At 40.6% G+C, this 27276-nt stretch overlaps 1 protein-coding gene across 1 annotated transcript; it reads right to left on the bottom strand.

The window, feature by feature from the left end:
• Positions 1–3788: 3788 nt before the first annotated feature.
• On the bottom strand, positions 3789–14187 carry dusp14 (dual specificity phosphatase 14). Its single transcript, XM_050074395.1, has 2 exons — positions 13946–14187; positions 3789–8297 (listed from the first exon to the last, which is right to left on the bottom strand). The coding sequence occupies exon 2, from the start codon at positions 8196–8198 to the stop codon at positions 7566–7568; it is 633 nt and encodes a 210-aa protein (XP_049930352.1). The 5' UTR covers positions 8199–8297; positions 13946–14187; the 3' UTR covers positions 3789–7565.
• Positions 14188–27276: the final 13089 nt, after the last annotated feature.

Below are 27276 nucleotides of genomic sequence, written 5' to 3' on the forward strand. Positions count from 1 at the left end.
CTGGAGAAATTTAACTCTAATTGGCAACTGGGTGGCGCTATAACAACAGAAAAATGCTTAAAAATGGCTAAAATGCGACTGATCGCTGTGGCTCCCCCTGTGGCCAAATGTTGTTGTTTTTTTTCTAATTTTTGGTCTGACTAAGTCATGGTATGGTACGCTGTACATAATCACGGAAACTGTCAGTCAGTCATTCTGTCTGTCCCACGTTTTTCTACTCACTGACGTGGTCAATCTACTGTACTTTCAATAAAGCAATCGTACTATCAAATTCACAGAAACTCTGTCTAAATACATTGCTCTTCTTAATGGGTTCACTTGACTATTTAATCTGCAATTTCCTATGACCTGTATCCCAAACACACGCCATGTGAAACTGTACATGGGCAACTGTGCACTCAATGGGTATGGACTAGTTTTAATAGTTTTGGATGACAGTGAAGGTCTGTGACACTGAGGAATAAGATACATCAGGCTTTAACCTGTAGGATCAACTGTTGGCGTCTGTCTTTCAGGAGCTTAGCTGACAAAGAGAAAATTTTCCTTTGACACTAGTTCTCCCTTTCATAGAAGCGATTAGTTAAAAGAAAGCACCAAGGCGAACTTGAGTAGATTTATGATGGCTCAATTTCACCATTGATGGACCTGAACACAAATATTAGTCATTTTTTACTGTTGAGATGTTCAGTACAAATTGAATACAGCTCCGTGGCTCAAAGTCTTTTGCCTCAGTGTCCGTTCTATCAATCAGTTCAGACAGTTAAGGCTTTAAAGGCGACGGCTGGATGAGTCAGTGTTACACCACTGAGACGACACACTCATTCAGCTGCTCACTGAGGAAGAATGACTTGTTTCAATACAGACCAAACTGTATCAGCCAGAGTCTCCTACTGAGCCTTAGATGATCCTTCGTCTGGCTGCGAGGCTTTTTTACTCTCTTACTCTCATGTTTTATTTTCAGTTATGGATTCTTTATATCGCTGCTTCAATTCTACGTTTTCATGGTTTTTACATGAAGCACTGACAACATTTAAAAATTGTCCTCTGGGAGGTTTATTAAGGTTTCCAAGTGCTGCTGGCAGCCAAATAATCAGCATTCTCCATGTGGCTGATCCCTTTGTGTTTGCGACTATAAAATACATACTTTGAATCACATCCAACAGCATATGTTGCTGTGTGGCTAAATCAGGTTGTCAAATTATTATAACTATAACGAGGGCGGTGAGCCTGAAATTGAAGCAGCACTGAAAGCAGCATGTTTATATTAATAACTGGCCTTGTGCGTATGGCCTTGTTAAAATGGAAATTCAGGATTTACACTTATTGATACGGGAGTAGCGCTGTAGCTCATGCTGATTATAGTGAATTATTAAAGGCCGTATAATTTGAAGCCCAATGAAGCCACAAGTGAGTAATCCATTGCAGCTACGGCAGATGTTCATATTATTTGTTTTGTGTGGTTGAAATAAAACCTGCACGGACATAGATGCAACACTGGACAAATGCTGAAATAATTACAGAAATGTTACATTTTATTTATTCATCTTGTGGTTGAGTTGATTTTTTGCACAATTTATCTTGAATATTTTGTATTTAAAAGCAGTCAAATATTAAGATATTTCTTTCTTTCTTTTTTTTTGTTTTAAATCTGAATCATCCTTGAAAAGGTACCATATGGAATTAGTGTGCAAATGTAGATCTTAAAGGTACAGTTCACCCCTAATTCAAAAATACATATTTTTCCTCATAAGACTCATTTATGCTCAAGGTTAAGATGTGGACACAAACAGAGCCTTCTATTTATACTTTGTGTTCTCGTCATCCGTATTTGTGCGTGTTTTCTGAAAGCATATGGATACAGACAAAACGGAGCAGTACCATCGGAAATTGTGGGGGCAGTGTAGCGTAGATCAAACGAGACCTGACCCAGGGAGATGACAAAACATTTTTAAAATGGCAGAATAAATCGGTAATATAATGAAAAAAATAGGCAAAAATAACTCATATGCTTCATGCAAAAAACAGCATGTTTTTATGTCCAAAAACTGCGTGTGATTAGCATAAAGTGGGCATGTTTGTAAAGAGGAGACTCGTTGGTAAGCACAGAACCCATTTTCTTCAGATATTTTGAGGTGTCCTCCACTGTTGGCGCTAGTCGGCTTTTGTCAGCCCTTATCAGCTTTTTTTTCAGCTGATTCAGCATGTTGAATTGGCGTCGGGGACGGTAATGCCCAGCAGTGAATTATATCATCCTGACTGGCTGTTTAGCTCAGTGCATGAGAAAAGAAACGGAAGCAATTCAAGTCAAGAGGGCATCAAATGTAAACAAACTCATTCTTTCAACATCAGGTTGTGTTTTTAATGTGCTAACTGACAAACTAGCGTCTTAAATTCGTCCTGTTGGTCTTACGGTTTCCCTTTTTTGAATGATGAATACAGACTATTTCTGCCTACTAGTATGGAGAATTATTTCCTCTCAAGAAGGCACAATCAAGACTACAATCAATGGTCAACTAGCACAGACGTTCTGTCTGTGCTAGTTGACCATTGATTGTAGTCTTTGTGGTGTGTTTATGTGCAACATTTCAGTCAAGACACTATTAGGTTGTCTAGTTGCCTGTGATAAGACTACTTTCGCGCTAGCCCATAAATGAGCCTCTTAAAGACTGTCATGTTGGCCAAGATTGCTGTCCAATGGGTCTCCTAGAGTAAATGCTTTTTTGCTTTATGTCATTGTAAAGTGAATATCTTTTGATTTGAAGCCATGGAGGTATAAAGAAAACTGGATATAGCGTTGGAGGTGGGGCCTCGTTTATTTCAATTAAAGTTGCTCAGTGGTGCATGAAGCAAAAATAGCTCTTTTCTGCAGTATGAAACTGTCTGGATCTTCCACATTGTGGGGCCCAGAGACCAAGCACACTAGAGACTTGTGGTGGTTGAGCAGCTAACTAATGGCTCAGCCCACTGCTAACTTAAATGGTGATTAAAACGATTTTATTGTTTGGCTCGTCAACACTTTCAACATGTTATCAGACCAAATGGATCAACCATCCATCCAATGAGTCATTTTGCAGGGGTTGTGACAATCAAAAATATTAACTCACTGATCTACAGAAGTCTCTTTCACAATGTAGGTCTATGGGAAAAATTCTTTTTGGGCCCTATAGAATCACTTGATGAACCAGGAAGTTGTAATTCCACATTTGGCCACTATGTAAAATTGGCTTCAAAGTCTGCCGCTGTTCCTGGGGGCTTGGACAAAACTTAAACATGTGACCTTGGGCTTGAGGAAAGCGTGACAGACCTATTTTCACTATTAATTCATTAAACATAAATTACGAATAAAACGAATGAATACATAATGAAGATAATAGTAAAACACAGCAGTTTATTGCAGCTCACCGGTGTCGGATGTATCCTGTTGAGCTGCTGCAGTCTTGAATGTCATCTCCCCAAACTTCATCAGTGTTGTTCGTTCTGCATGGCATGCACCGCTGGAGCCTGGTCTGCCTCTGAAGCTCAGGATGATGCAAATGGCTCTGCTTACTGCTTTAATGATAGATGGTAATATCCCGCTGCTGGTGAGGGATGTGTTTACTTTTGGTGCTTGACTATGCCCCGGACACCCTGTGTATGTGCTCACGTTAACACCGTGAAGATGGGGGAGATGGCAGGAGGAAAAGATGATTTTTTTTTGGTTGTGAGAAAATAGCATGTGCAGTGTGTAATTTGGGCCCATCACTTGTGCATCTCCAAAGGTGGTCGGCCTGTCATCAGACATGTCTCTGGGTAATGGCATTCGTTGTAGAGACCACTCTGGAGGTCCCTCAGAAAGTGTGGGCACAAGACAAATGGTGCTCATCAATAATCTGCCTGCTGCTCTGTAGCCACAGCAAAATGAAAATGAATGACAGAGCGTTTCTTTGACATCTGAAGACGTCTCTCGGGGAAAATGGCCGTGCAGAGTGAACATCAAGAGGCGTTTGGAGGAGGAAACGCTGCAGCCTGTTCATGCGAAGACATCTCATAGATGTCGTCGTGGTCAGAAAAAAAAGGCATTCTTATTCCAGTGAAAGCCTGAAATGTTGCGTGTAAGAGATGTTTTTCTTCTATTAAATTCAAACACATTTAAACACAAACCAACATGAGCTCTTTTTCTTATTATTTTAATATGACTGTCTTGGGGCATGAAATAATTAGAAGTCAGATTACAGAACATCTTTTCCTGCTAACAATCATTAACCCCTGAACTTTTATTCTTTTTTATTAATATTATTGTAATATCACACTTAATTTATTATGGCATTGTTGAAAAAACATTGTTGCACTGATCTCTGTGGGTTGAATATGTCAACTGTGTTGCACTCGACACCACATCCAACATCACTGCTGTGTGCAGCCTGTTACACGACCCATACCCAACAGTGATGTTATACCACAGTATAGTGTAGGGGTGAGAGTCACAATACAAAACTGACACGATACATTCACTGCTCACGGTAATGATGGTATCACAGTCTGTAACATGAGTTATCTGGTACATCTATTGCTGAAACAATTAGTTCAGATTAGCTGATAGAAAGAAAATGAAATGATAATTGTTCACAGATTTAATTATCATTTATCTCAGGTTAATCTTCTAAAATGTGAGAATTTGCTGCATTTTCTCTTGATATCTTTTGGACACGTCATTGCGGTGTACAGGTTTACATTGAAAACAATGGGTGCAGGTGTTTTGATGAATGTCAGATGTCAGATGAATGTCATTTTCTAATGTTTTAAAGAATCAACTATATAATCAAGTATATATAAGTAACCCGGGGAGGTTTTGATCTCTAGTGGTAGGGCTGCACAATAAATTAAAATATAACTGAAATCGCAACAGGGCCAAGTGTAATATCCAAATTGCTGGAACTGCGATTTTTTGATAAAGATAAATGTGTAATAATATATCATTGTAAATGAAGCACATTGGTGGCAGATTCCTGGGCCTTCAAATCATATTCCAGATGTAAGTGAATGTTTGGTGCTTGTTTGGTTTAGACCCCAGCAAAAAGCACATTTTTTTCAGTAAAATAAAATGCAAAAAAAAAAAAATACCATTCCCACTAAAATCACAACTTATATCTCAATCTTTCAAAATAATGGCAACATCTTTTTTTTGCATATTGTGCAGCCCTAACTAGTGGTGCAGATTTTCACAAGCGTAATGATACAAAATCCTACCAAAGGTTTCACGCTTACTAAGATGGCAGTAATGTGCTAAGAGATGTAGCACTGCACCAGTACAGATAGAGAAGAAGAAGAATGCTACCACGTAAACATGAATGTTTACAATGCTAGAATTAAAACACTTAAAAACTCAACTTTGCAAATGTTGTATGAGGAAGGAAAGACATATATTCAAAACGTGTTAGACATTAAGGATAGACATGATGCGTTTTGCTGCATAAACAAACTACTTTTATAAGGTAATATTGGTGGCAAACTTGATGGTTGTGTGTATTTACTGTGATATCTTTTTTTAATCTCACCCCTACGACTTAAGAGCTGAACAGCAGCGTTGGGCCGGTGTAAAGTTTTTTAAACCGGTTTGATATTAAGCCAAACACTGGACCAGACTGGTATACTGAATTTTACCACTAGGTGTCGCACTGCACTCAAAAGCCGCTCTGGAATGGAACATAATGACACCGTTCACTAACAGCTAACATACTTCTGACTATCATGTTGTATTGTGTAACATTGGAGCTCTCTGTCCACACTAAATCTATTAAATATGCACTTTAGTTATAACATGTACCTTACCAGAAACTTTCAGCTCCCTGGCGATCTCACTCCAGCCAGTTGCCAAATTATTTTAGTTTATGTAGAGAAATGAGGAGGTATCATATAGATAATTCCTCATTTCAACTTCATCAATCAGTCATTCTCCTTCTACGCTGAGTTTTCAATGTGTGCTACAGGAATAAATAGAAACAGGGTGTACAACACAAGTTCTGCTCAAAAAGGCGCACCACATGGCTCGCAGCCAGTTACACACCTCTTTTGCTTGCTTCAAATCCGAAATGTTGCCATACTGATGCAGTTTTCTTGAAAGACTCTGCTATGTCTCATCGTATCACCCCAAAAACACATGACGTTTCTAGAAAACAAACACAACATGCACCCCCCTCTCCCACCTCTGCTGAAATTTGATCTCCACATTGCCAGTGCTAGGTTCTGCAGTAAATTGTTCACGGCCTGTCAGACACTACTGTAGTGGCTCCTTTAGTCCATTTAAAAACATATTATGTTGATCCCATTGTCACATTGCTTATTACCAATGCAATACAAGTTGGACTTAGTGCCATGATGCCATCAGCAAAGGTTGATGATGTAGGCTACTTTTTAATTTGCCATAGCATGTCATAATGTCACATGGCGGTTCAGCCACTTTGCATAAAATCAAACCGGTTTAAGTTCGTACACCAGACCGGATAAACCGGAAATCAACCCAACTCTACTCAGCATCACTTGTGGAGTGTGGACAGCAAGTGCAGCAAGGTAAAATTTCAACCAGCAGACGACATCAGAAGAATCTTCAGCCAGTGTGATATCGCTCTTTTAAGTTGGTTTACATAAAGAAATAAAATGTCTTTTTTGTACTGCTCTGATCTCCCTCCAACCTATGGACACAAGGCAAAACAGTGGGATAGAAAATACTCTTTCAAGCATCTATCATAGAGCTACCAGTTCCCTTGAAGCTGCAGCTTTTTTTTTTTTTTTTTCTTCAAATACAGCATCAAATAGCACTACAATAACATAGTGTGGTCACAGGATGGAACAAACAACCCTGTGGTACACAGGAGCTTTCCCTAAACCTTGACTTTTAGCTTGCATCTTCTAGATTTTCACCTTAAAAAAGGTAGATATAATAACATCTTTAAATGTTCAGTTAAAGTGTGCCATTTTTTCTCCTCGCTACCAGCACATCCCAATAAAATAATTTGCCTATATATATATATTTTTTTCTGTACACTTATCTTAAATGCTACCATAAATTGAGAGCATGCTGCTGCCCTTCACACCAAAGATTACTGCAAAACTGGCACAATACCACCACATGACATCATCACGTCAGGAAAGGACTTCAGTCACATCGCTGTCAGAGCTCCAGAGTCTCGAGCACAGCCAACATCTTCACCATCTTCCACTGGAACTGGAAAGACAGACTGGGAGATAGATGGCACCGACATCCACGCTCTGATCACTTCATCTTGTTTTGGTGTCTGACATCATCGTGGTCCCAATCGATCCTTTGGTCCAAAAGGATTCTGGGCTTGAAGTCGCCTTGCTCCCGCTCAAAGACTAAATGGAGGCAACTGGTTGGACGAACAGCATCAACAACCAGTGTTTGGTTAAGGCTCCCTCTGTCCAAAGTATACACCAGTATTCATTAAATAAGCCTCACACAGATGTACACACGTGTCTCACTTCGCCGGTCCTGAACACGCATGAAGCTGCAGTCCAGGGGGGCAAAAGGGCTCATCCTCACTTCCTCCTCAATCTCCTCGCTGCGAATTTTACAGGCCCCAGTACGGAGCCAGGCTCCTGCGGTCCCTCTCATAAACATCAGGTATGACCCCGTAGGGAGTCTGAACCATCTTAACAGAGTTTCTACCAAACAGCTTTCTCTCGTACTCGATGAGCTGGCGCCAGAAACCACCGTTGGGCCTGATGACAGGGCGGCGGGCTTTTACCCAGGCGTGGGCCTCAGCCAGAGACACACGATGATACTTCATGAGGTACGCCAGGCAGAGAGAGGCTGAGCGGCTCACGCCTGCCGCACAGTGCACCAGCACTGCCCCTCGCTTTCGTCCCACGCTGTGGATCTTATCAGCCACACTGTCGAAGTACAAGGAGATGGGGGAGTGGGGCATATCGGCCAGAGGGACCTTTACATACTCCATGTGTGGCCAGTTGAAGTTGGGGAGCTCGATAGTGGCATTGACCACACAGGTGATGCCTTTGGACAGCAGCAGGCTGCGGTTGGATGCCACATTCCCTCTGCTGAGGAAGAGGTTGGGGGTGATTTGCGCGATGCCCCCCAGCAGGCTGCCATTCTCAGGCAGCAGCCTGGGCACAACAGTGGGCACCATGGAGCTACGATGATGGTTGTGGTGATGGTGGAAGAACCCTTGGCTGCGGGAACCCATCGAGGAATTAAGTGGGCTTCAGGAAGGATGGCAATTTTGTTTTTTAAAGCAAATCTTCAGGAGCTCAGAGTCATAGTAGTGCAGCCAGCCAGACAGCTCCTGTAACACACAAACAGATTTCACTTTCAATCTAAATTAAACATTTTTCCACTTCACTGTAGACCGAGCGCTCAGGCTGACAAACAAAAGGACGAGTAGCGTCACCACTGTTTGCAAAGACTCCAAAACAAAAGTGCTAAAATCCGTCTTTTTTTGTTTTGGAAGACGGTGGCTTCCAGTAAATGTTATTCTGCAGTCTGTCTTTAAAAAACAGACAGACACAATAGATGACTAATTCAAAAACTTGCTGCTGTGACCCACTGATCCAGAGTCTTCACTTTATAATTACATCAAAGGGTTTTCATGGATCCATGGACCGATGAAAAGTGTTTCTATCCCAGCTTGCGAGGCCCGTCTATTTCTGCTGCATGTCTCTCTACATTCAGGTCCAATGGCCTCGATGCTGCACTCTGAAACGTGCCTCCCTCTGCCATGTGAGCACAGACCCCCTGGAGGCGTGCACTCACCTCATCTCATGTTCATCCATCCACAGCCTGCACATACAGATTACATCTCTCGTCTCTCTGGCAATCGCTGCTTTTAATGCCATTTTAGAAGGCATCAAAGGTGGAAAGTAATCATATACGTTATGATTGCACCAACGTATGCTGATAAATACTTAACTTAAGCATGAAATATTTCAAAAATTTTATAAGCTAATTCCATTTTCTTTTTCCAAAACTGGATAAACAAAAAAATCTTTCACTTTATGTTCACAAGCTGTAAACTATCATGAAGATGCACCACGAAAAGATATTATAGTCGCCTCAACGTGAAATTTCTAGCGACACTGTATATGAGGGAAACAGCCTCCTGTTTTAATACTTAAGCTATCAGCAGAGAGCCCACAGCTGCGGGCGCTACTTCACACGCTGTTGCACTTGTCGTGCGTCATCCACACCTTGTGCACCAGTCTGGCCGGCAGGTCTTTTTCTTTCATTTTCTGCTACAGTCTGGTTAACAAGACACACGGGTCAACTGCTTTAAACTGGAACTCAACCTGCAAAAAAACCAACAACAACCACCTACCGTTACCTGCAAAGAGTCTGCAGAGACAGATCGGGATTCTTCTAATTCTTCTTAATTGAATCAGAAGCAAAAAAAAAACAGCAAAAAGACATTAATTTAACCTTAGTTTCATGTTTATTGCCTAAAGTTTGCGTGAAAACAGAAAAGCAGGGATCCAAAACACAGAAATACTGTTTCTTCATGTTAATCTTCATCTCCAGAAGCTTCCTTGCCTCATAGTCACCTTCCTCAACACCCTCTACACCTATCGATCTCAGCTTTGCCACCTCAGCATGGTCTGCTTCTCTTTCCAAAAGAAAAAAAAAGGATCAGAGGCTATAACAACACCCTCGCCCTTGTCCTTCCTCAGTCAGGCAGAGTTGTTCTGGCTTGCTCCGATCACCATGGACTGCTTCTGAAATGGTTGCCTTGATCCACCTCTCTACACACCGTCGCCACTGGTGATGAGACAACAAATGCAGCGATCCAGGCCGAGGAAATGAGTGCTACAAACAAACCACATCAGCAGGTGGTCAGTCAGAGTCAAAGTCCTCCATTAGTTAGCGCTACTAGTTGTTGTTAGAGCACAGCAAAACCTGTGCACACTTTTGTCTCAACTCGAACTGAAACAATCAGTTGAGTAATCGATTAGTTTTCTCTCAATCATCCAATCAATTAATCAGTTGATTAATCGATTGGATGATTGAGAGAAAACCAATTAAGTCTTTTTTGAAGCAAAAATAAAAAAACATCGTACATAGTAAATCTTTGGGTTTCGAACTGTTTGTCAGAGTATTTGAAGACTTCAACATTTTTTTACTGTTTTCTTTAATTTTCTTCATTCTTTCCATTTTACTGCCCAATCACTATTTAGAACACAATGGTAATCAGATAATTTCAATAAAGGTATAGGAAATGTGCCAACAACTGTTGAGGCAACTGTTGCCTAAAAATCAAACTGAACTTCCTTTTCTGTTTCACTTCATTACTAAGTTTAACACTGTGTTTATATTAGACATTTCCATGCTTGGTAAAAGAGTTTATCTTGTTCTAATCAATCCGTAGTAAATGTTATATGGATGCAGTAGTGTTTTCTAGCCATATTGGAACCCATCGGCAATCGGTCTGACAACAGCAGAGCCTCTGGGGGTGAGGGCCAATATTTCAGCAGTAGCTAGCAGGTATCTGAGCCGAGACTTCCTCTTCTGTGCACCGGTCTTTTTGGCTAATCTCTATAAACAAACAGATATTTGCATATGAATGCAGATTTTAAAAAACGAAAAGTAATAAAATGCTAAATCATCGTCAGACGATAGCTGATGGATTCTGAGATCGCATTTTGGCTGATGCGTTCCATCTATTTTGCTCTTCAAACAGCCCGTACACCTGTCACTTAAACCTAACTGTTCAGTACTACTTGGACTACACACGGAAACCCGAACAGTTCCAATACCAATTTTTTTTATATCTGTTTATAGAGATTAGGTTTCCTGGAGCTGCACTACAAACAAAAATTGTGTGTGATGTGAAAGTGAAGCTTGTAGTGATAAACACACAGAGCCTCAAATTTTAGCATCTTTTGGCTAGAGCTGGGCAGGACGTCTATATTATATCAGTATCCTGATATGAGACTACAGTAAAGTGAGGTAGATTTAATAGCTTGACAGAATGTTCTAGCTGTTCTATTACCTATTTATTTATTATTCACCTTACTGATGATTATTTATGACTGTGTAAATATTTTGTGAAAGCACTACAATATCATTGCAATGTCAATGTCAAGCTATTTGGTCAAAAATATTGTGATATTTGATTTTCTCCACATTGCCCTGCCCTACTTTCAGCTCCTTGTTTTGGGTCTATGGCCCACAGCTCTTCTGTCTTGGTTCAGTCAAATCACTCTTGTGTCTTGTTCTTGGAGAAGAGACAAAATAAACGGTGCTCACAACAGTGGATTTACATCATGTTGTGCTCTCCCTAGTGGCCAAAGTATAGATGCAGGTTTAATGTAATGTTGGATCGAAAAATCAGTCAATCTAGAAGTTGATATATCTGTAAGTCGACATACAACAGTCTATACAGCTGAGTGTAGCTCCTCTACACAAGTCTGATCAGCTCGGCTGTTTTTGCAACTCAGAGAGATCAATGAGAACAGACTGATCTGAATCTGGGACGTGGGCAGTGATTCAGAGTCTGGTACCTGTCTACAATAACGGGGACATCTTGCTTAAACTGAAAAAGTGAACCATGAACAGATGTCCTTCTTGCAAGACACTTTCTGTTTCAGTGGGAGGCACAGTCACTGCATTATTTCATGAGGACAGATAGCATGTATACCATCAGCTGAAGTACGAACTCTGTTGCTGCGACAACCTACTGACCACAGTGTAAGACGGCCAACTGAGAGATGAAGAAGATAAGAGAACCAAATAATCCCCGACCCTCTCCAAAGTGCTGATGTACCACAGCGCTGGTCTTTGCTGAGATTTGCTCCATCCACATGGTTATTTATACCCCGGGCAGGGCAGGAGTGAGGCTGCAGAGAGCGGAGGAGGGAGAATTATGCAGAGAGAAAAATCTACTCTAATGTTGGAGATAGTGGGGATGCTGCAGCTCGCTGTCAATCAAATTTACAGTGAGGATTAATTCTCATTAAAAAAAAGAAAAGGAAGGAAAACACTGAGGAAGGTCAGTGGCATTCACGGGACAACTGAGATCAGAGCACCTTTTCACAAATCAACCCCTCATTTCATCCTCTTCATATTCCAAAAAGCAACCCCCTCTCAATCATGCAGGGTGGATCTGTCAACAGGTGGTCCCACCCCACTAGTCTTCTCTCACACATCTCCCTCGCACGCTCTGTGGGGGGAGATTCCTCAGGGGTCCGGTTCCACCTCCACTAACACAAATTGGAAACGTGACCCACCTGCAGGAAAACTAGAGTGGCAAACCTCACCCTCACCCTCACGATGGAAACCTCTACGAAAACGGGATCTGAGCTGAACTTGGCACGAGATTCCTGACTGTCGCTCCCTCACACCACAGAATAAGATGAATGAAACCAGTAGAATAGCTGGAAAAGGTGCACAAGTGGCCACACAGCTCTGAGCAGTGTCTCTCAATTAAAGTCAATCCATTTATTCAGTCTGAGTGATCTCTGAAAGTGACTCTGCTGCCAACAGTCTGGATACCAATCAGGAGAAAATGAGCAGCAATGACACAGCTCCTCAAATTCACCCAAACACAACTGGGTGCAACTTCACATCCCCCAAACGATGCTGCTGCAAAACAAAGTCGACTGCGAAGGGTTCACACGAGAGTCGACATGAGTTTAGGGACACATTCTTCTCGAGGATGGGGATCGGCTTTGGCACCTTCCTGCAAACAGCAGCAGCTGGGTGCCGCTCACTCCGTCCACAATGTTACACCTCAGACACAAACATGAGCCTGAGAAACGAGGCCAATGAGTCTGTCGTCAGAGATGTTGAGTGTACAAATTCACTGCTAAACAGACTGTGGCTGACAGTGCACATACAAATGCAGTTTTTCATAAATATTGCATAAAGAAGCCTATTGCACATCGTAGAATTCAATTATAGGAACAAGTATTGTTGCAGCAGACAGATGAGACATAAATGGAGTGGCTCTACTTTTAGACAATGACACGCTGCTCTCACTTTAATGAGACAGACTTATCATTACCTATTATTGGCGCTAGCAGCAGTGAATATCAAATGGAGCTGAAACCAATTTCAGTTTGATAATTAATCTGCAATTACTCTGGAAAGTGATTGATCGTTTCGGTCACTATTCAAGCAAAAAAGCCAAAAGATGTGAATCTTAAATGTTAAATTTGGTCCTTTTGTTTGACATTTCTGATATGAAACTGAATATTTTAAACTTTTTAACTCTTGGTTGGATAAGAGAAGCAATTTGAAGATGACACATGGGCCTAAAGACATTCAAATGGACTTTCAATTGAGAACATAGGCTAACAGGAAGATAATTCAGTCATAAAAATAATGTTAGTTGCTGTCCTATTATCAAATATTGCCTTTTATAAATGAGTATCATGTGATGATACAGCCATTACTACACATTCTTAGTCTTATAAATCATTCAGGAGAATACAAGCTGTTGTAATTCTTGAAACTTAAAATATTTCAGTCTGCTCCTTCATGCAAACAGAGGGTGACACAGCCGTGTGTGAAAATGTGGAGCTTTAAGTGAATGACTCCACGAGTTTAATAATTTATGATCCGAGCGGTGAATGAGGACTGCTCCTCTGCGCACGCGCCGCTCGTCCTTGTGCGCGTGCGTTCACAAGTTCAGGTGTCAGAAATAGATCATTAGGCTATGAGTGTTACATATAAAAGCACTTTAATATATTATATGTTGCCTAGTTTGAACAACACCACAAAATAAAACGACGTGTCTTCTTTAAAGAGAAGTGAGGCAGGTGCGCTCGTTTCTACAATTTCACCCCTCTTACATCAGAAAATTGATCATGATCAAACCTCAAAATAAATGCCTCTTTTTGAAATATATTTATGCTTTATTGAATTTAAGTTGAAACCATCTTATTCTGGCTCATAATGACGCCGATAAACTGCCTCCATCAGATGCAAAACTCAACTTACCAGTCGACTCTCAGTCGGGCAGCGATGGAGGTTTTTCAAAGCGCCTTCATCGCCTGCAGCAATCCGGCGGGCTGCTCTCTCACTCCGGACATTTACCTTCAGTCAGTCCGCTCTCACAGACGTCCGGAGGGATGGCGAGGGGCCAGGTGGAGGGAGACCAACCGCGACACACAACAACATAATGTGAAAGTCAAGAGAAATACGAGCTATCAGTGCATCCGCCTGCTTCTACGCTGACAGGAGCGGCGTGTACAGGGCAGCCTGCTGTGTATGAGGAGCGATCAGTGCCACACAGGAGCGGAGGAGGAGGAGGAGGAGGAGGAGGATGTTACCAGTCTGTATAAGCCTATAAACAGAGGTGGGAAAAGTACTGAAAAATTCTACTCAAGTAAAAGTACCTTTACTTTGATGAAATTCTACTCAAGTAAAAGTAAAAAGTAGTTTGTTTAAAATGTACGTAAAGTAGAAGTTACTTAGTTACTTCCAACAACTTGATGGGGGTCACTGCTATGCAGTGCAAAAATGGTCCAGGGGTCATAAATCCAATCCAAAAACTGGTTATTTTTCTATGATGAACCATAGAATTCAATTCAATTTAGGGCTGCACAATATCATGAGAGCATCACCAGCGCAATGTGTTCTTGTGCAATAGTCACATTGTGAGACTCGCAGTATAAGTTCATCATATCAATATAATATTAGTCAAAGGCAATATGCCATAGCCTACTTATTTTTCTGGTTAATACTTTAGGTTGTGAAGTTCTCAATTTCCATGACAGTTTGATTGTAAAATATGTATTTCACGCAAATACATCCTTTCCAAATCCCAAATGATGACTTCTTTCCAAATAGAGCTATTCAAGTTACTGCAATACACTGTATATTGCAATACATATCGCAGTATACAAAATCGTCGCATTGTCGGTTTTGTCTAATATTACACAGCCCTCATTCATTTTGACTCACCAACACAACTGTTAGACTGATGATACACAGAGCAACTTTTTGAGCAATGTTGTTGGCCATTATTCTCAGGGATGCAAACAGGTGTATGGTCAAAAAAGAGAGAGCTTGTCGAAGCGAAATTCTCAATAGTAATACACTAACACTAATTTGGAAGAAAACTGTGTATTCCAAAACAGAACAAACCCATTCAGCAACAGTGTTTCCCCTATATGCAACTAGCAGCAGTGGTGCTCCGCCGCTGAAATATGACCGCCGCTGCTGATTTCTTTTTCTTTTTTTTGTCTTAGCTCATTAGAAACTATCATTATATTATTTGGCGCTATGGAGGCTTCGTATCCAGGTCAATTCACACACTTGTGAGTGAAGCATATAAGAGGAGAGGAGAGGGCTCCGTCTAATCTCTTCATAAACTAAAGTTATATTATTTGAGCGACAGACGCTTCATATAATAACATAACAATATACTATAGTGTTATATGGTGAAACGTTTCACGTTATAACGTGATGACTTATATTGTTTACACGACAGCATGTCATTTCTGTCTCTATATGGTCGCACCTTTACAATCCTCTGCTCTCTGTATCGCACACAGCAGAGTTCTGTCCCGATGTGCGCACACACACACACACACACACACACACACACACACACACAGATACGTGCGCACACACACACACAACGGCACTGTGCAAACGGGGTTTTCTTTCATTTCTTCGTTCTTTCTCCACCCTCCTCCATCTCTCTCTCCAGTAACTCGCCGGCACCGGCCGCTTGTTCCGGGTCAATTCCAGGCGAGATTTCCAAGATTCACCCCTTTGGTTTCCATTTAGTGGAAAACTTTTTTTTGTGTGTTCTCCAATGTAGTGAAGTACAATACTTAAGTCAAAATTTACTTAAGTAAAAGTAAAATTACAGATTTCCAAAACTGCTGAAAAAATTTCAAATTACACAAAAAAACTACTCAATTACAGTAACGTGAGTAAATGTAATTAGTTACTTTCCAACTCTGCCTATAAAACACATGAGGTCGCACGCAAGCAGTGGAATTTACTCAAGTAGCTTCAGTACAACTTTGATAGCCTATACTTTACTTTACTTGAGTATTTTAATTTTATGCTACTTAATGCTTCATTTCAAACGGAAATATTGTAGCTACTTTTTACCCCACTTCATTTATCTAACAGCTGGAGTAACTACTTCAAAGATTAACATTTTACAAACATATGGTCACTTAATAAAATATTAGACTCTGCTATAGATTAAACTATCACTAGCCTGAGTACTGCAGTTAAAATCTGCTCCAGCAATAAAATGCTGCTTAAACGTTAAAGAAGCAGTGTGTATGGTTTAGTGACATCTAGTGGTAAGAATTGTAGATTGCAACCAGTTGAAACTTCTCCCATGTGCCAAGCGTGAACTCCCAGGTCGTATTCCTTCAGTGTTTATTGGTTTTACCGGAGCTGAATTAGGGTCTCTTCTCTCCAAAACAGGAAGACCAGGTTTTCCCATCAAGTCTGTTTTTATGGATCACAACTGTTGCGGGGGAAGTGGCGTACACTTTCTTCAGGCCTTGTTTTGTATGTACGCAATGTTTATATATGAGACCCCAGATTATTTAAACTGGTACAAACACTGAATAAAGCAATTTCATGTTACAGCTCGTCGTAGACAGGCCACGAGCCTAGCACCTGCTAATATGTGTCACCTCTTTTATCTGATAACTTAAAGGGAAATTTCGGTTTATTTCAACCTGTCTCCTGACATAAAAATAAACGCATAAAAAGCGTCAGACATCCCACACACTGGACCTTTAAAGCATCACTAATGATACAATAACATATGGACAATGCTGTCCATTAAGTATTTTTACTTTGATTCTTTACATACATTTTGCTGTTTATACTTGTGTACTTTAAGTGAAATCTTAAATGTAGAATTTGTTATGTAAAAGAATATTTTCGACATGCAATATTACTTTTACTTTAACGAGAGATATACTTCTTCCACAACTGGGAAGCATTCAAACAGGGCTGCAACATGTTTACAGCATTATGTGAGCCAGGGATTCGGACACATTATTCTTAATACATTGAATATAATCACCCCTGCCAGACCACAAACTGCAGCATCACTCTCATACACCGTTTTCACCTTTTTGGGGGCTATGTGTGGGGCAATTTCATTGAATGGAGGGCAGATGTGATCATACCTGAACACCTCTTTAGTGTGACGTATTGCATGGTGATGATGAAATCTCATCTCAGGAAAGCACAATTTGTTCCAGTGCTGCTGAAACACAAGGCAGCAGGCTGTGTCCCAATTCCATATGATTTACAGATTCTATTCAGCATGGACTGTAAACTAATGCATACAGTATGCTTTTATACAAGAATATGAGAACTGATTGTACTTTGTTTTCTACAAGATAAAAAAATATTCCAGATGTGCTAAAGGACATCAATATGATCGTAACTTTGGAACACAGCTCACAAACTCAAAAAGGCAAAAAAGAAAGCAAGAAAGAGGAGAAAAAAATGAATGAAAGCATGTTTGAGATGTCAGTTTTCCTTTCACAGAAAATCTGTAGGCCACTCTGCTCCTCCTTTAGCTCACTGGCACCAATTACTCCTCATACAGAGGCAGTGGGGGGATCAAGCACCTCCCCAGAGCACAATGCTGAAAACTATTGGTGAGATGCAACTACAGAACAAACAAACCTCTTGTCTCAGAGAAGAATCATCAAAGCCTGACTGAAATGCAATTTTGATGGCTTTCGCAATTTTGACTCTTTCTAAACAAAAGACCATTTGTTTTCCTCAAAATGTTCCTGATGTTTTTTCTCAGAAGTTAGTGGAGTGTAAACTCTAAAAGTCAGCACGTCAGCAGGGCTGTAGCCATTATTTTAGAAACATTATGATCACAAGTCCAAATTGTTTTTTCCAAAACCTACCCATCTAAATAACTTTTGACTCACTACCAAACTCTGTAAAAAAAACAAAACAAAATAGAGTCATTTAGAAAAACACAAAATTTCACATTTAATCATTCACACTTATATTTAACATTATGGTCTACTCTAATGTTTCAAAGCCTTCTTTACAATGATAGGTCTGTAATTATGTTGGAGGATGCCAAATCCCTTTTATTTTTTCTAACCTAAAACAATTTAGAGGACAGCCAAACCAGCCTTAAAAAAATCAAAATATGCAATGTCATTTCAAGAGATCCCCAATGTCCCAGAAATATTTCTGAGACAATGAACTTGATGGCCTTAAAGGAATACTTCACCCCCAACTGATCATTTATCAATTACTCACCTTGTATTATGCTGAATTTATAAAGAAAACTTTGTTTTTCCTGTATGCCTTTGGTAAATGAAAAATCCAAACCTGAGAAAATTCTTGATGAATTAAAGTTGTAGGGGTCCATATTGAACAACAGCAAATCTCTTGCAGTATAATCCAAGTCTCATTCATCTCCAATCATATGCCCAGTACTTTCCAAACAGACAGCCCTTTCTGATGGGGAACTGAACTTAAAATGAAAAAAGAAAAACAAAAAGAAACTTATGTATGCTCTCTTTAAAGCAATTGACAAAAACAGTAATTGTACCTCGATGAATACGGGAGCTTCTGGTTAACTATGACCTCAATCAGTAGTTAGTTTGGTGCCATGCCATTGTTCCAAAAATTCCAAAGCCCCATTAGTCCAAAAAATATTCCACTGGACCAAAAGTCCATTTCTTCAACAGCCCGTACTCCTAAAAAAAAAAAAAAAAAAAAAAAAAATCGGTCCGAAGTCCCGTTTTTTGAAAAAACACTCTCTGCAGTTAGTTTTAGTTTCGCAGCAGCGTTTAAGCCACCTATACCAGGTGTCTTTACAGACCCTTCGCAGCATTTCTCAGCTGTGTTTGAGCCCCTGATCCCAAGTGTTAACTGACCCGTCCCAGATTTTTCAGCAACTTACTGTATGTGTTACATAACGTGGGTGTTTTGAGCGGAAACGTGATTTCAACCATAACCATAAAAACCCAAGTTTTTTTTGTACCTGAACCTAACCACACATTCCCCATAGTGTTGATGATAAACATAAAGTTTCAATGTATCTGCTACAAAATAGTGTACAAATGTAATGTATCCATGGTTTACAGCAACTTACAATGCAAACATTTTTTTTTTTTGGCGTTTGGAAGGTCAAACTGCAGGGAGTGTAAATTTTTCAAAAAACAGGACTTCTGAGTAATGGCCATTTGTTTTTGGGTTAATGGACTGTAGGAGAGATGAGCTTCTGGTCCAATAGGACATTTTTTGGACTAACAGGGCTAACAGAACAAAGCATAGTCCCTGCTAGTTTGTGTTATTAGGGTTAAAAATACAACTAAAAATTGTCATTTTGGGGGTGAAGTCCTCCTTAAATGGTACAGCCCTGCTTATCAGATTCTTTTCTTGAAAAAAAAATGCACTCTGCATGTATTTTTTGATAGATAAATTAACCGTGATAGATCAATCAATACAGACAGAATCAAGTTCAAAAAGCTCTATTTTGTGATGCAGATCTACAGTAAATGGAAAAATTATCTCTGGTGTGTAAAATAAGTCTAGATGCTTCTCATGGGGCATCACAGGCTGCAGCATGCATCAGTTCAACATCCTGGCTTTGCTGTTTAGTGTTAAAACCCCAAACCTCACACTGACACTCATGTGTTATATTTGTTACTTAGACCTAAAGGTGTTTTCTTGAGCCTGTCACCTTCTAGTGCACAGACAGCTGTACCTTACAAGTGACCCGACACAGCGCTGTCACATATAGCTGTTTATTTGAATGCTTGCAGAGACCTGTGTGATCATGTTGCAGGTCCTGAACTTATAAATCCCAGAGAGCAAACTGAGAGTCAGAGATGCAATAAACAATGTAGGCTCACACTCCACAGTGGCTCAGGCAATATGTTTCCATTTCAGTAGTAATCTAATTGTTTAACACAGACACAAATGCACACATTACCAATTTAAATGTTGCCCTGGCATGGTGGGCTACAGGCGGAAATGGAAAACAAATATAGTGTCTGTTCTTTAGGTCTGCTATTTCAAATCTCATTATGCCCTGCCCCGGAGGAAACAGCTTGATATCCTCGCCGAGTCTGAGACTTGTGGACGGTATGACCATCTACATGGCCGCAACTCTGAGACCTTCAAGACTGCAGCATAGCTCTCTGTGCAGCCCGTCGTGAGTATATCCGTGTACAAAACCATAATTAGACATGCCTTCCAAAGTCAATCCTATTTCAAAGGGCTCCTGGGGGAGATATTACGCTATCCATAAACCCATGGCCCCTGCCTCAGAGTCACTCCTAATTACATTGCAAATTCAATCAACTGGAAACAAACAGCAGCAGCAGTACCAGGCGGTGCAAACTGGTGCAAGGGTGACCGTTTCTGCACTATGAGGGGAAAAAAGGAGAGAGACGTTGACACTGATTTTTAACCCTTTTCATTTTTACCTTGAAATGCCATGCATCAGAGATAAGAGCTCATGCTGATTGAAATTCACCTGATGAATGTTTAAAGAGACGAAGAAATGGCGACACGAAATGTCTGTGGACAAAATGAGCAGGACGTAAAAAGGGGGGAAAAAAGTGGTAACCTTGAATTTGAACAGTGAAATGCAAGAGAAAGATGGATAGAGAGATAATGGGGAGAAAGACAGAGCTGCAGGCTGGAGAGACAAAGACTGGGGTTCAGACTGAAATGTCAGATGAGTCAGAGGCATTCTGGGAAGACGCTCCTATTTAATATGGCTGCCATGGAAGCTGAAAATTTACAATGACACCATCACCGTAATAACAAGCACCTCCAGCGACGTTCTGAAGGAGCTGTCTGCTCTGAATGAAGCGGGTAGTGACATTGATTAACCCTGACCGCCTGTAACACAAGATAACTGATGGGCTCGACAGCACAGAGGGTGCCACGGTGATTTAACCGTAAAAATCCTTTGCACATCTTTCAAACGTACAGACACTCAATAACCTGTGCTGTTCAGTTATGGCTACTTTCTAAGAGGCAGCAGAGATCTGTCAATCCACATACAGTAAATTATGAGCACCCATTCATGCTGCTAAAAGAAATTATTCAAGGAGAGTGTTGAAGAGAAAAACACAAGTGTTTTCTGGAAATATTGGCACAAGCAGAGAGTCCAAGCCTCAGCACATTATTAGAGTGTCGTCTGCTAAGAAGTTGATGAATGATTATCCTTGAGAAAGTAAACCAAAGATACAGTGTAAATCTCCAGCTGGCTTGTAACACTAGAGATGTTTATTTCAGTCTGCGCTGATGTGTGCGACCGACGGGCCGAGGGGTGGTAAGATGAGGAGAAAGCGTTTTGTGGTCAGCAGTGATGGAGATGCTAGAGCAGGCGTGCAGGAGGGAGGAGGGAGAAGGGGGGGCAAGGCAGGATGGGGGTCTAAATAAAGTCTCTGCTGATCCCACAGGTGCCCCCACGGCTCCAGCTGTGGCGGCGGTAAATAGACATGGGATCTAAATGTTTGCTGTGGCAACATGTGAGAGGAGCGAGGTGGCTGAGCGCAGCGTGGTGCCTCCCTGTCGCTCTGATCAGTGCTGCTCTGACATCAAACAAACACATTTTGCTGCTGTGCAGAAGGAACGAGACCTGAGACGCCCCACCACCACACACACACACACACACACACACACATCATGTTACCATCTATCCATGAAGAAGAAGAAATAACACAGAGGCGACATCTTTCCCCAATATAATGTCTTATTGAGTGCTGATGGGCTCACATTTATTTGCTCCCTTTCTCCCATGATAGTGACTCAGTGAGAGAGAGCACGTACACAGATGGGTTGGGGGGGGGGGCGAGGGGAGCCTCTGGTTAGTCACGACTCCTCTGCCCAGCAAATGAGCATGAGCAACAGGGCGAATGTCTGCCCCCTGCCTCCCTCCTTCTCCACCGCCGCTCCTTCTCCCGGACTTCAGCATGCCACAAACCTGGTTGCCAAGGTAACCTCTTGTGTTGATGGGTTCACCTCTGTGTTAATCACTACCTAACAATAATGGCTAAAGCAGGGCTGCTGACTTGTATAGAGCCTGTCCTTTGAAAAGAGGGTTACACAGAGCAAAGATGTGGGAGACATCTTTTTCCATTTGCCCTGAATAGCAGCAAAGTTAAAAATCAATAAGACACCAGCAGAGGAGAAGCTCTGAAACCGATGGATCAATTTTTCTCAGGAGATGTTGTGTTTTCTTTTTAATTTCCCAAAAACATGCACGGCAGCCTATTTTCCCTGCTCTAATAAAAACAACACAGCTCCCTGACTATGACAGAAAATGTCTATTTTAATACTGTAACCATGCAAATCATTTGATAGAGATATAACTGACAGCAAATTAACATATCTTAATGGGGATCACATCATTTCCTCTGGATCTTGTTTGCTATCCTTCCTCACTGTGTTCTGTGGGATAAAAAACAACAACTAATAAACTGATGCAAAATAATTAATCCTGATTAACTTGTGATCCTGATTATCTTTGTTGTGAAATGTGTTTTTTTTAATTAAATATAGATAGAAAAATTATAACAAAGGCGATAGACAACACTTCTATAACTTCAGTCTGCACACCCAAGAACATAAGAACAAAGAGGACACACACGAAAAATACAACTACTAAAAAACAAACAGTAACAAAACAAATAATGTACAAAGACTTGAGCTTATTGATTTATTCTTAAAACAATTAAGCTCCCCCTGCCTATTTGCAACAAATGAAAAGCCATAAAAGTCAAACTTTCTTTTGCCTTCACATCAAAAATGATTTTTCAGCCATTAGCAGAAGAGTATTTAAAGGTCCAGTGTGTAGTCTGCGAAATTATCCACAGATGTCTCCTCCTCTCCAAAACAAGCAGATTTAAACTGGAAAAAAACACTGAACTGAAGGAGTTTCACATAAAAAATCGGTTATTTTCAGATGCTGTTAGGTTCGATACGGAGGGGCTGCTCACTACGGTGACCAAAGTGGAACTGCGAATGGCCATGTCTAGAGTCAGTGTTTATTTCGTCTGTTCTAGGCTACTGTAAAAACATGGTGGAGCAACATGGCAGACTCCGCGGACAAAGAGCTGCTCACTATGTAGATATAGAGGACTCACTCTAAGGTGACGAAAACACAACAGTTCTTATTGTCAGATGATTACACACTAAAGAAAACATATTTCATCCCTAAGTCCTACACACTGGACCTTTAAGACAGGAGGGCTTCCTGCTCTTCAATCACCCATAAACTGTATTGATTCAAACCACAAGACCATAGGACAAAACCAAAAAGACATGTTCTAACCCCCGTCTGAAAAGCTTTGTCTTGTTTAAAATGATGAATTGAAAATAGACTCCTGATAATCAAATAATTAAATAATGTAAAATAATTAATCCTGATGCAGATTGTTTTTAATTCACATGATCCTGATTATTTGGCTTTCCTGTTAAATGTGTTAGAAATTTTATATCATGCCAAGGATACAGGTTTGTTGTGTGTTGGAGCCTTTCTCTCCATTGCTGATGCTGATGTTGATGTTTATAAGATCAACACTGATACACGAGTTTCCTCTTAAAGGAAGTCAGCATCAATTTACCTTTGCAGGGGACTCTGAGACCAGCCAAGAGCAGGAGGCAAATAGAGAAGATGCCGTCTGAGAAGAAGAGTGTGTGGGAGGGCTGAAAAATGTTGCATCTCTGCACACATGCAGAGCATTGACACTAACATCTGCTCCATCTGCTGCCCCTGCCACTACAGCACAGACTCTACAGTGACGGAGAGAGGGCCATGCCACAACATGTGCCGGGTAACACAGGTGAGGAGTCTGCTCTGCTTGACTGCCAATATTAGACGCATTCTGCACGGTGAATAAACATGTGATCAGTGCAGCGTAAAAAAAAGGCTAATTAACTCATGACTCCATCATATTTTATTTCACTGCACTTGATGAATGTCTCGAAAACACCTCCTGTCATCTGCGAGCGTCGTCTTCATTCACATCCCTCTTCTTGAGTCAGCCGAGGCACAAAGCAAGTCACAGACTGAGACACACGCGTCCTTGAAAAAAGAAATAAAGCTGTCGAGAACAATATAGCACTCAGCTCAACGTGGCCTCCAGAGCTGAAGAAGCTAAATTCTGCACAGAAAAACATCTCAAACAAGAGCTTGTACAAACATATAATGCAGTATTTATTGACACATATGCAACCTGAACTTAAAAATAAATAAATTACTCAGCACAATAAGGGGCTGGATCTGGGTAAAAAGCAATTATCCTAATTTCAAATCCTACAATAAAGAGATTTAGATCAATTAGAGGGATTTTGAGGCTTTAATCAGTTGGCTGCAAGGGTTAAAACTCCAGCAACACTCAAAGTATTATGAGCAATTGCATTGCAGACCAACGCTGGGCTAAATCACCTCTGATTAATCAAATTGAATTAATCACCTCTGATTAAATGAGGGATGTGATTGGTTAAATGCAAAATGACTATGTAAAAAAACCTGATCTATAGCCACATAGTGAATTTGTGCTCAATCCAGAGTGACAATGAAGCCAAGCAATGTTCCGCTGTAGACGGGGGTTGCAGCAAACCATAGTTTAGCAACCTAAAACATCAATATCACAAAAGTGTACGCTGTATTTAGAATATTTTCTATGCTTTATTTTACAGGCTAACCAATCGAAGCAGCGTTAGACCAGCAACTTCAATGTTCTGCCAATTGTTTTTGTCAATGAAGTCTGGCGGCTTTGAGATAACAGCTTTAGCTCCCTGTCAGAAAAGGCTGACAAACGGCAACATAAAGTGTTAAAAATATTCTAAGTATAGCACACACTTAAACTGATGTTGATCTTTTTAGGTGACCCTTTTTTGGGGCGGGCATTTGCTCAGAGATGTTTGATTTTATGTACATGATGCAGGGGGTTTCTACCTGGAAGTGACTGTAAACAAACACTGTTGATACTATGATGTCACTATTGAATGACTGCTGTGTCTGTGCAGTATTTATAAGGTTGAATTCCTTTAAAAAAAAAAAAAAAAAATCTAATGTTTTTTGTGAATATGAAGGCCATAACCAGAAATCAAAATGGTCTCATCATAAAGTTGTACTTAATAGTTGAAGTACTGCTGGAGTTTGACCCTTTAAAACTGTTCTCTTTTCCATGCACTTTGCAGGTAAGTGCCAGAAACCCCCACTCTACTATAAATGGGCTGCAGCACATAATAACGCAAGATTCAGCTTTTGTATTCTATATTATTATATATTCAGTGGCTTTGTGGCTTCATCATCAGTGATATGTGCGACTTCTCAGTCTGTTTGTTCTGATTGTAGTGCCTCACTTCTGAATCCAGAAAAATTCAGGTCACATTTGTTCATCTGCTTTCACCGCAGACTGAACGCCAACTGCCACTATTTGCAGCCGTTAAGAGCTGAAGCTTTAAACAGCACGTAAAAAAGGATGAGAGGATAGATCAAAGGCTGGGTTGTTGAGGCTGGCTGGAGCTGATTCTCGGGTAAAGACGTCAAGTGTGACACGAGGAAAACTGTATCCTGTGAAATGAGCAGAAGTGAAAGGAGTAATTTAACTCTGCTGCTTCTCGTTTGTTGTGCAGCCTTGATTTGATAAGACACATGGAGGCGTGTGAGAAAAAAAAAATCTGAATTTCTTCTCCTTCACATCCTCTTAAATCCAGATCCAATCCCAGCATTTCAGTATTTCAGCCCAGACGCTCCTCCACGGTCGTCTCGCCCTTATCATCAAAGGTTGAATCTGCTGTTATAATCAGGCCGTTAGCTGAGGTTGATGCGGCGGCTGCTCTCTGCTCAGATAAGCCTGTCGGAGGCTGGTGGCCTCCTGCAGGTGTTAGATTCATCACAGTTCTCCCACGTCACACCAGGCAAACACGTCCACAGATGGAGACAGAAAGGATCGATTCACTGATGCTACTAACTGTCTGTGTCACTGTGGAGCATCATTCAAAAATGCTGACAAAACAATCAGCTCAACACTGAATCTCACGAATCTACACTCAGACCTCCAGATCCATCATCTGCAAACATGTAGTGCTCATTCATAAATGGGAATCCATGATCATTTACTTTATACATCTTGTTAGTGTAGTTTAAAGCTGCTGAAAGAGCAACAGATGATCAATATATTGAAGCTGTTTGTCTGGTGTCATGGTTGATTCATATCTATTGACTCTCATGCTTGTTCATATCAGCATTGTTGAGATAATGTGTGCGGTTTTGTAAACCAAGTCTGCCGTCTAACATTTGATAACACACAATTTTGCATGTGTGTAATTTCCTAATCATTTCCTTGGAAGTTTCTTAAAAGAACGATTTGTTTTGTCACCAATTATGGGGAAAATACAGAGAAGGGCGCTTTGGTTATTAAAATGTAATTAGTTAAGTTTTAGACCAATTTGTGATTCCAATAGAAATTTTCTTGAAAGAACTGCTCAATTTAAACTAAAGTAAGTAAGCATGATTTGTTAAGTTCGTCTACAGTGATCGCCACACTGAACTGCCATGTTTCTACAGTAGCTCAGAATGGACAAACCAAACACTGGCTCTAGATAGGGCCATTAGAGCTTTCACCTCTGCCCCATAGTTAGAGGCCCCTCTGCAACAAGCAGTAACTGAGTCACACTGGGTCTGTTTGTTGAAAATCTCCTCAACATCTGGATCTTAAGTTACCTGAGAAAAGAAGCGAGCACACATTAGCAGGTGGTGGATGAGTCACCTGCACCGACATGCTAAACAGCATAGGAGTTACATTGATTTATAACATGAAACTGCTCTACCAGTTTTAATCTTCTGGTCTGTTTGTTTGTGAGAGGAAGCGACGTCTGCAGGTGATTCAGTTAACAGTAAAAACATCCTGAACAATAAAGGATGATAAAACACTAAAGGAACTCAATCTGCAGTTCACCGCTAGACTTCACTAAATCCCCCTAAATCTTACACACTTCACCTTTAATTTATAATTTGAATCTTTATCCTCCATATATATTGGATTGTATGCCTGAAGACATATTTCAAATTTTTGCTTGTTCAGTTTAGCACTGACTAACAGACTCTCCAGTTAGACTACTATTTGACTGGAATTGATGAATGACAACACAGTCTCTGTTTGTCTTATAATTAGTGCAAAATTACAGTGTGTTTTCCCCCTTAAAAATGTCTTAGGAATTTACAATACATATCAATTAACTACAACTAAACTACAGGACCTGTAAGATAAAGGGTTACCAAACATTTTCATAACAGTAGGGCTAATTCAGATCAAGATAAAATATCA

Source organism: Epinephelus moara, chromosome 2 (genome assembly GCF_006386435.1).
Source record: "Epinephelus moara isolate mb chromosome 2, YSFRI_EMoa_1.0, whole genome shotgun sequence".
Taxonomy (NCBI): Eukaryota; Metazoa; Chordata; class Actinopteri; order Perciformes; family Serranidae; genus Epinephelus; species Epinephelus moara.

Bases quoted from the DNA above. Each gene is read 5' to 3' on its own strand.
- dusp14 (XM_050074395.1), bottom strand. From the start codon at position 8,198: ATGGGTTCCCGCAGCCAAGGGTTCTTCCACCATCACCACAACCATCAT.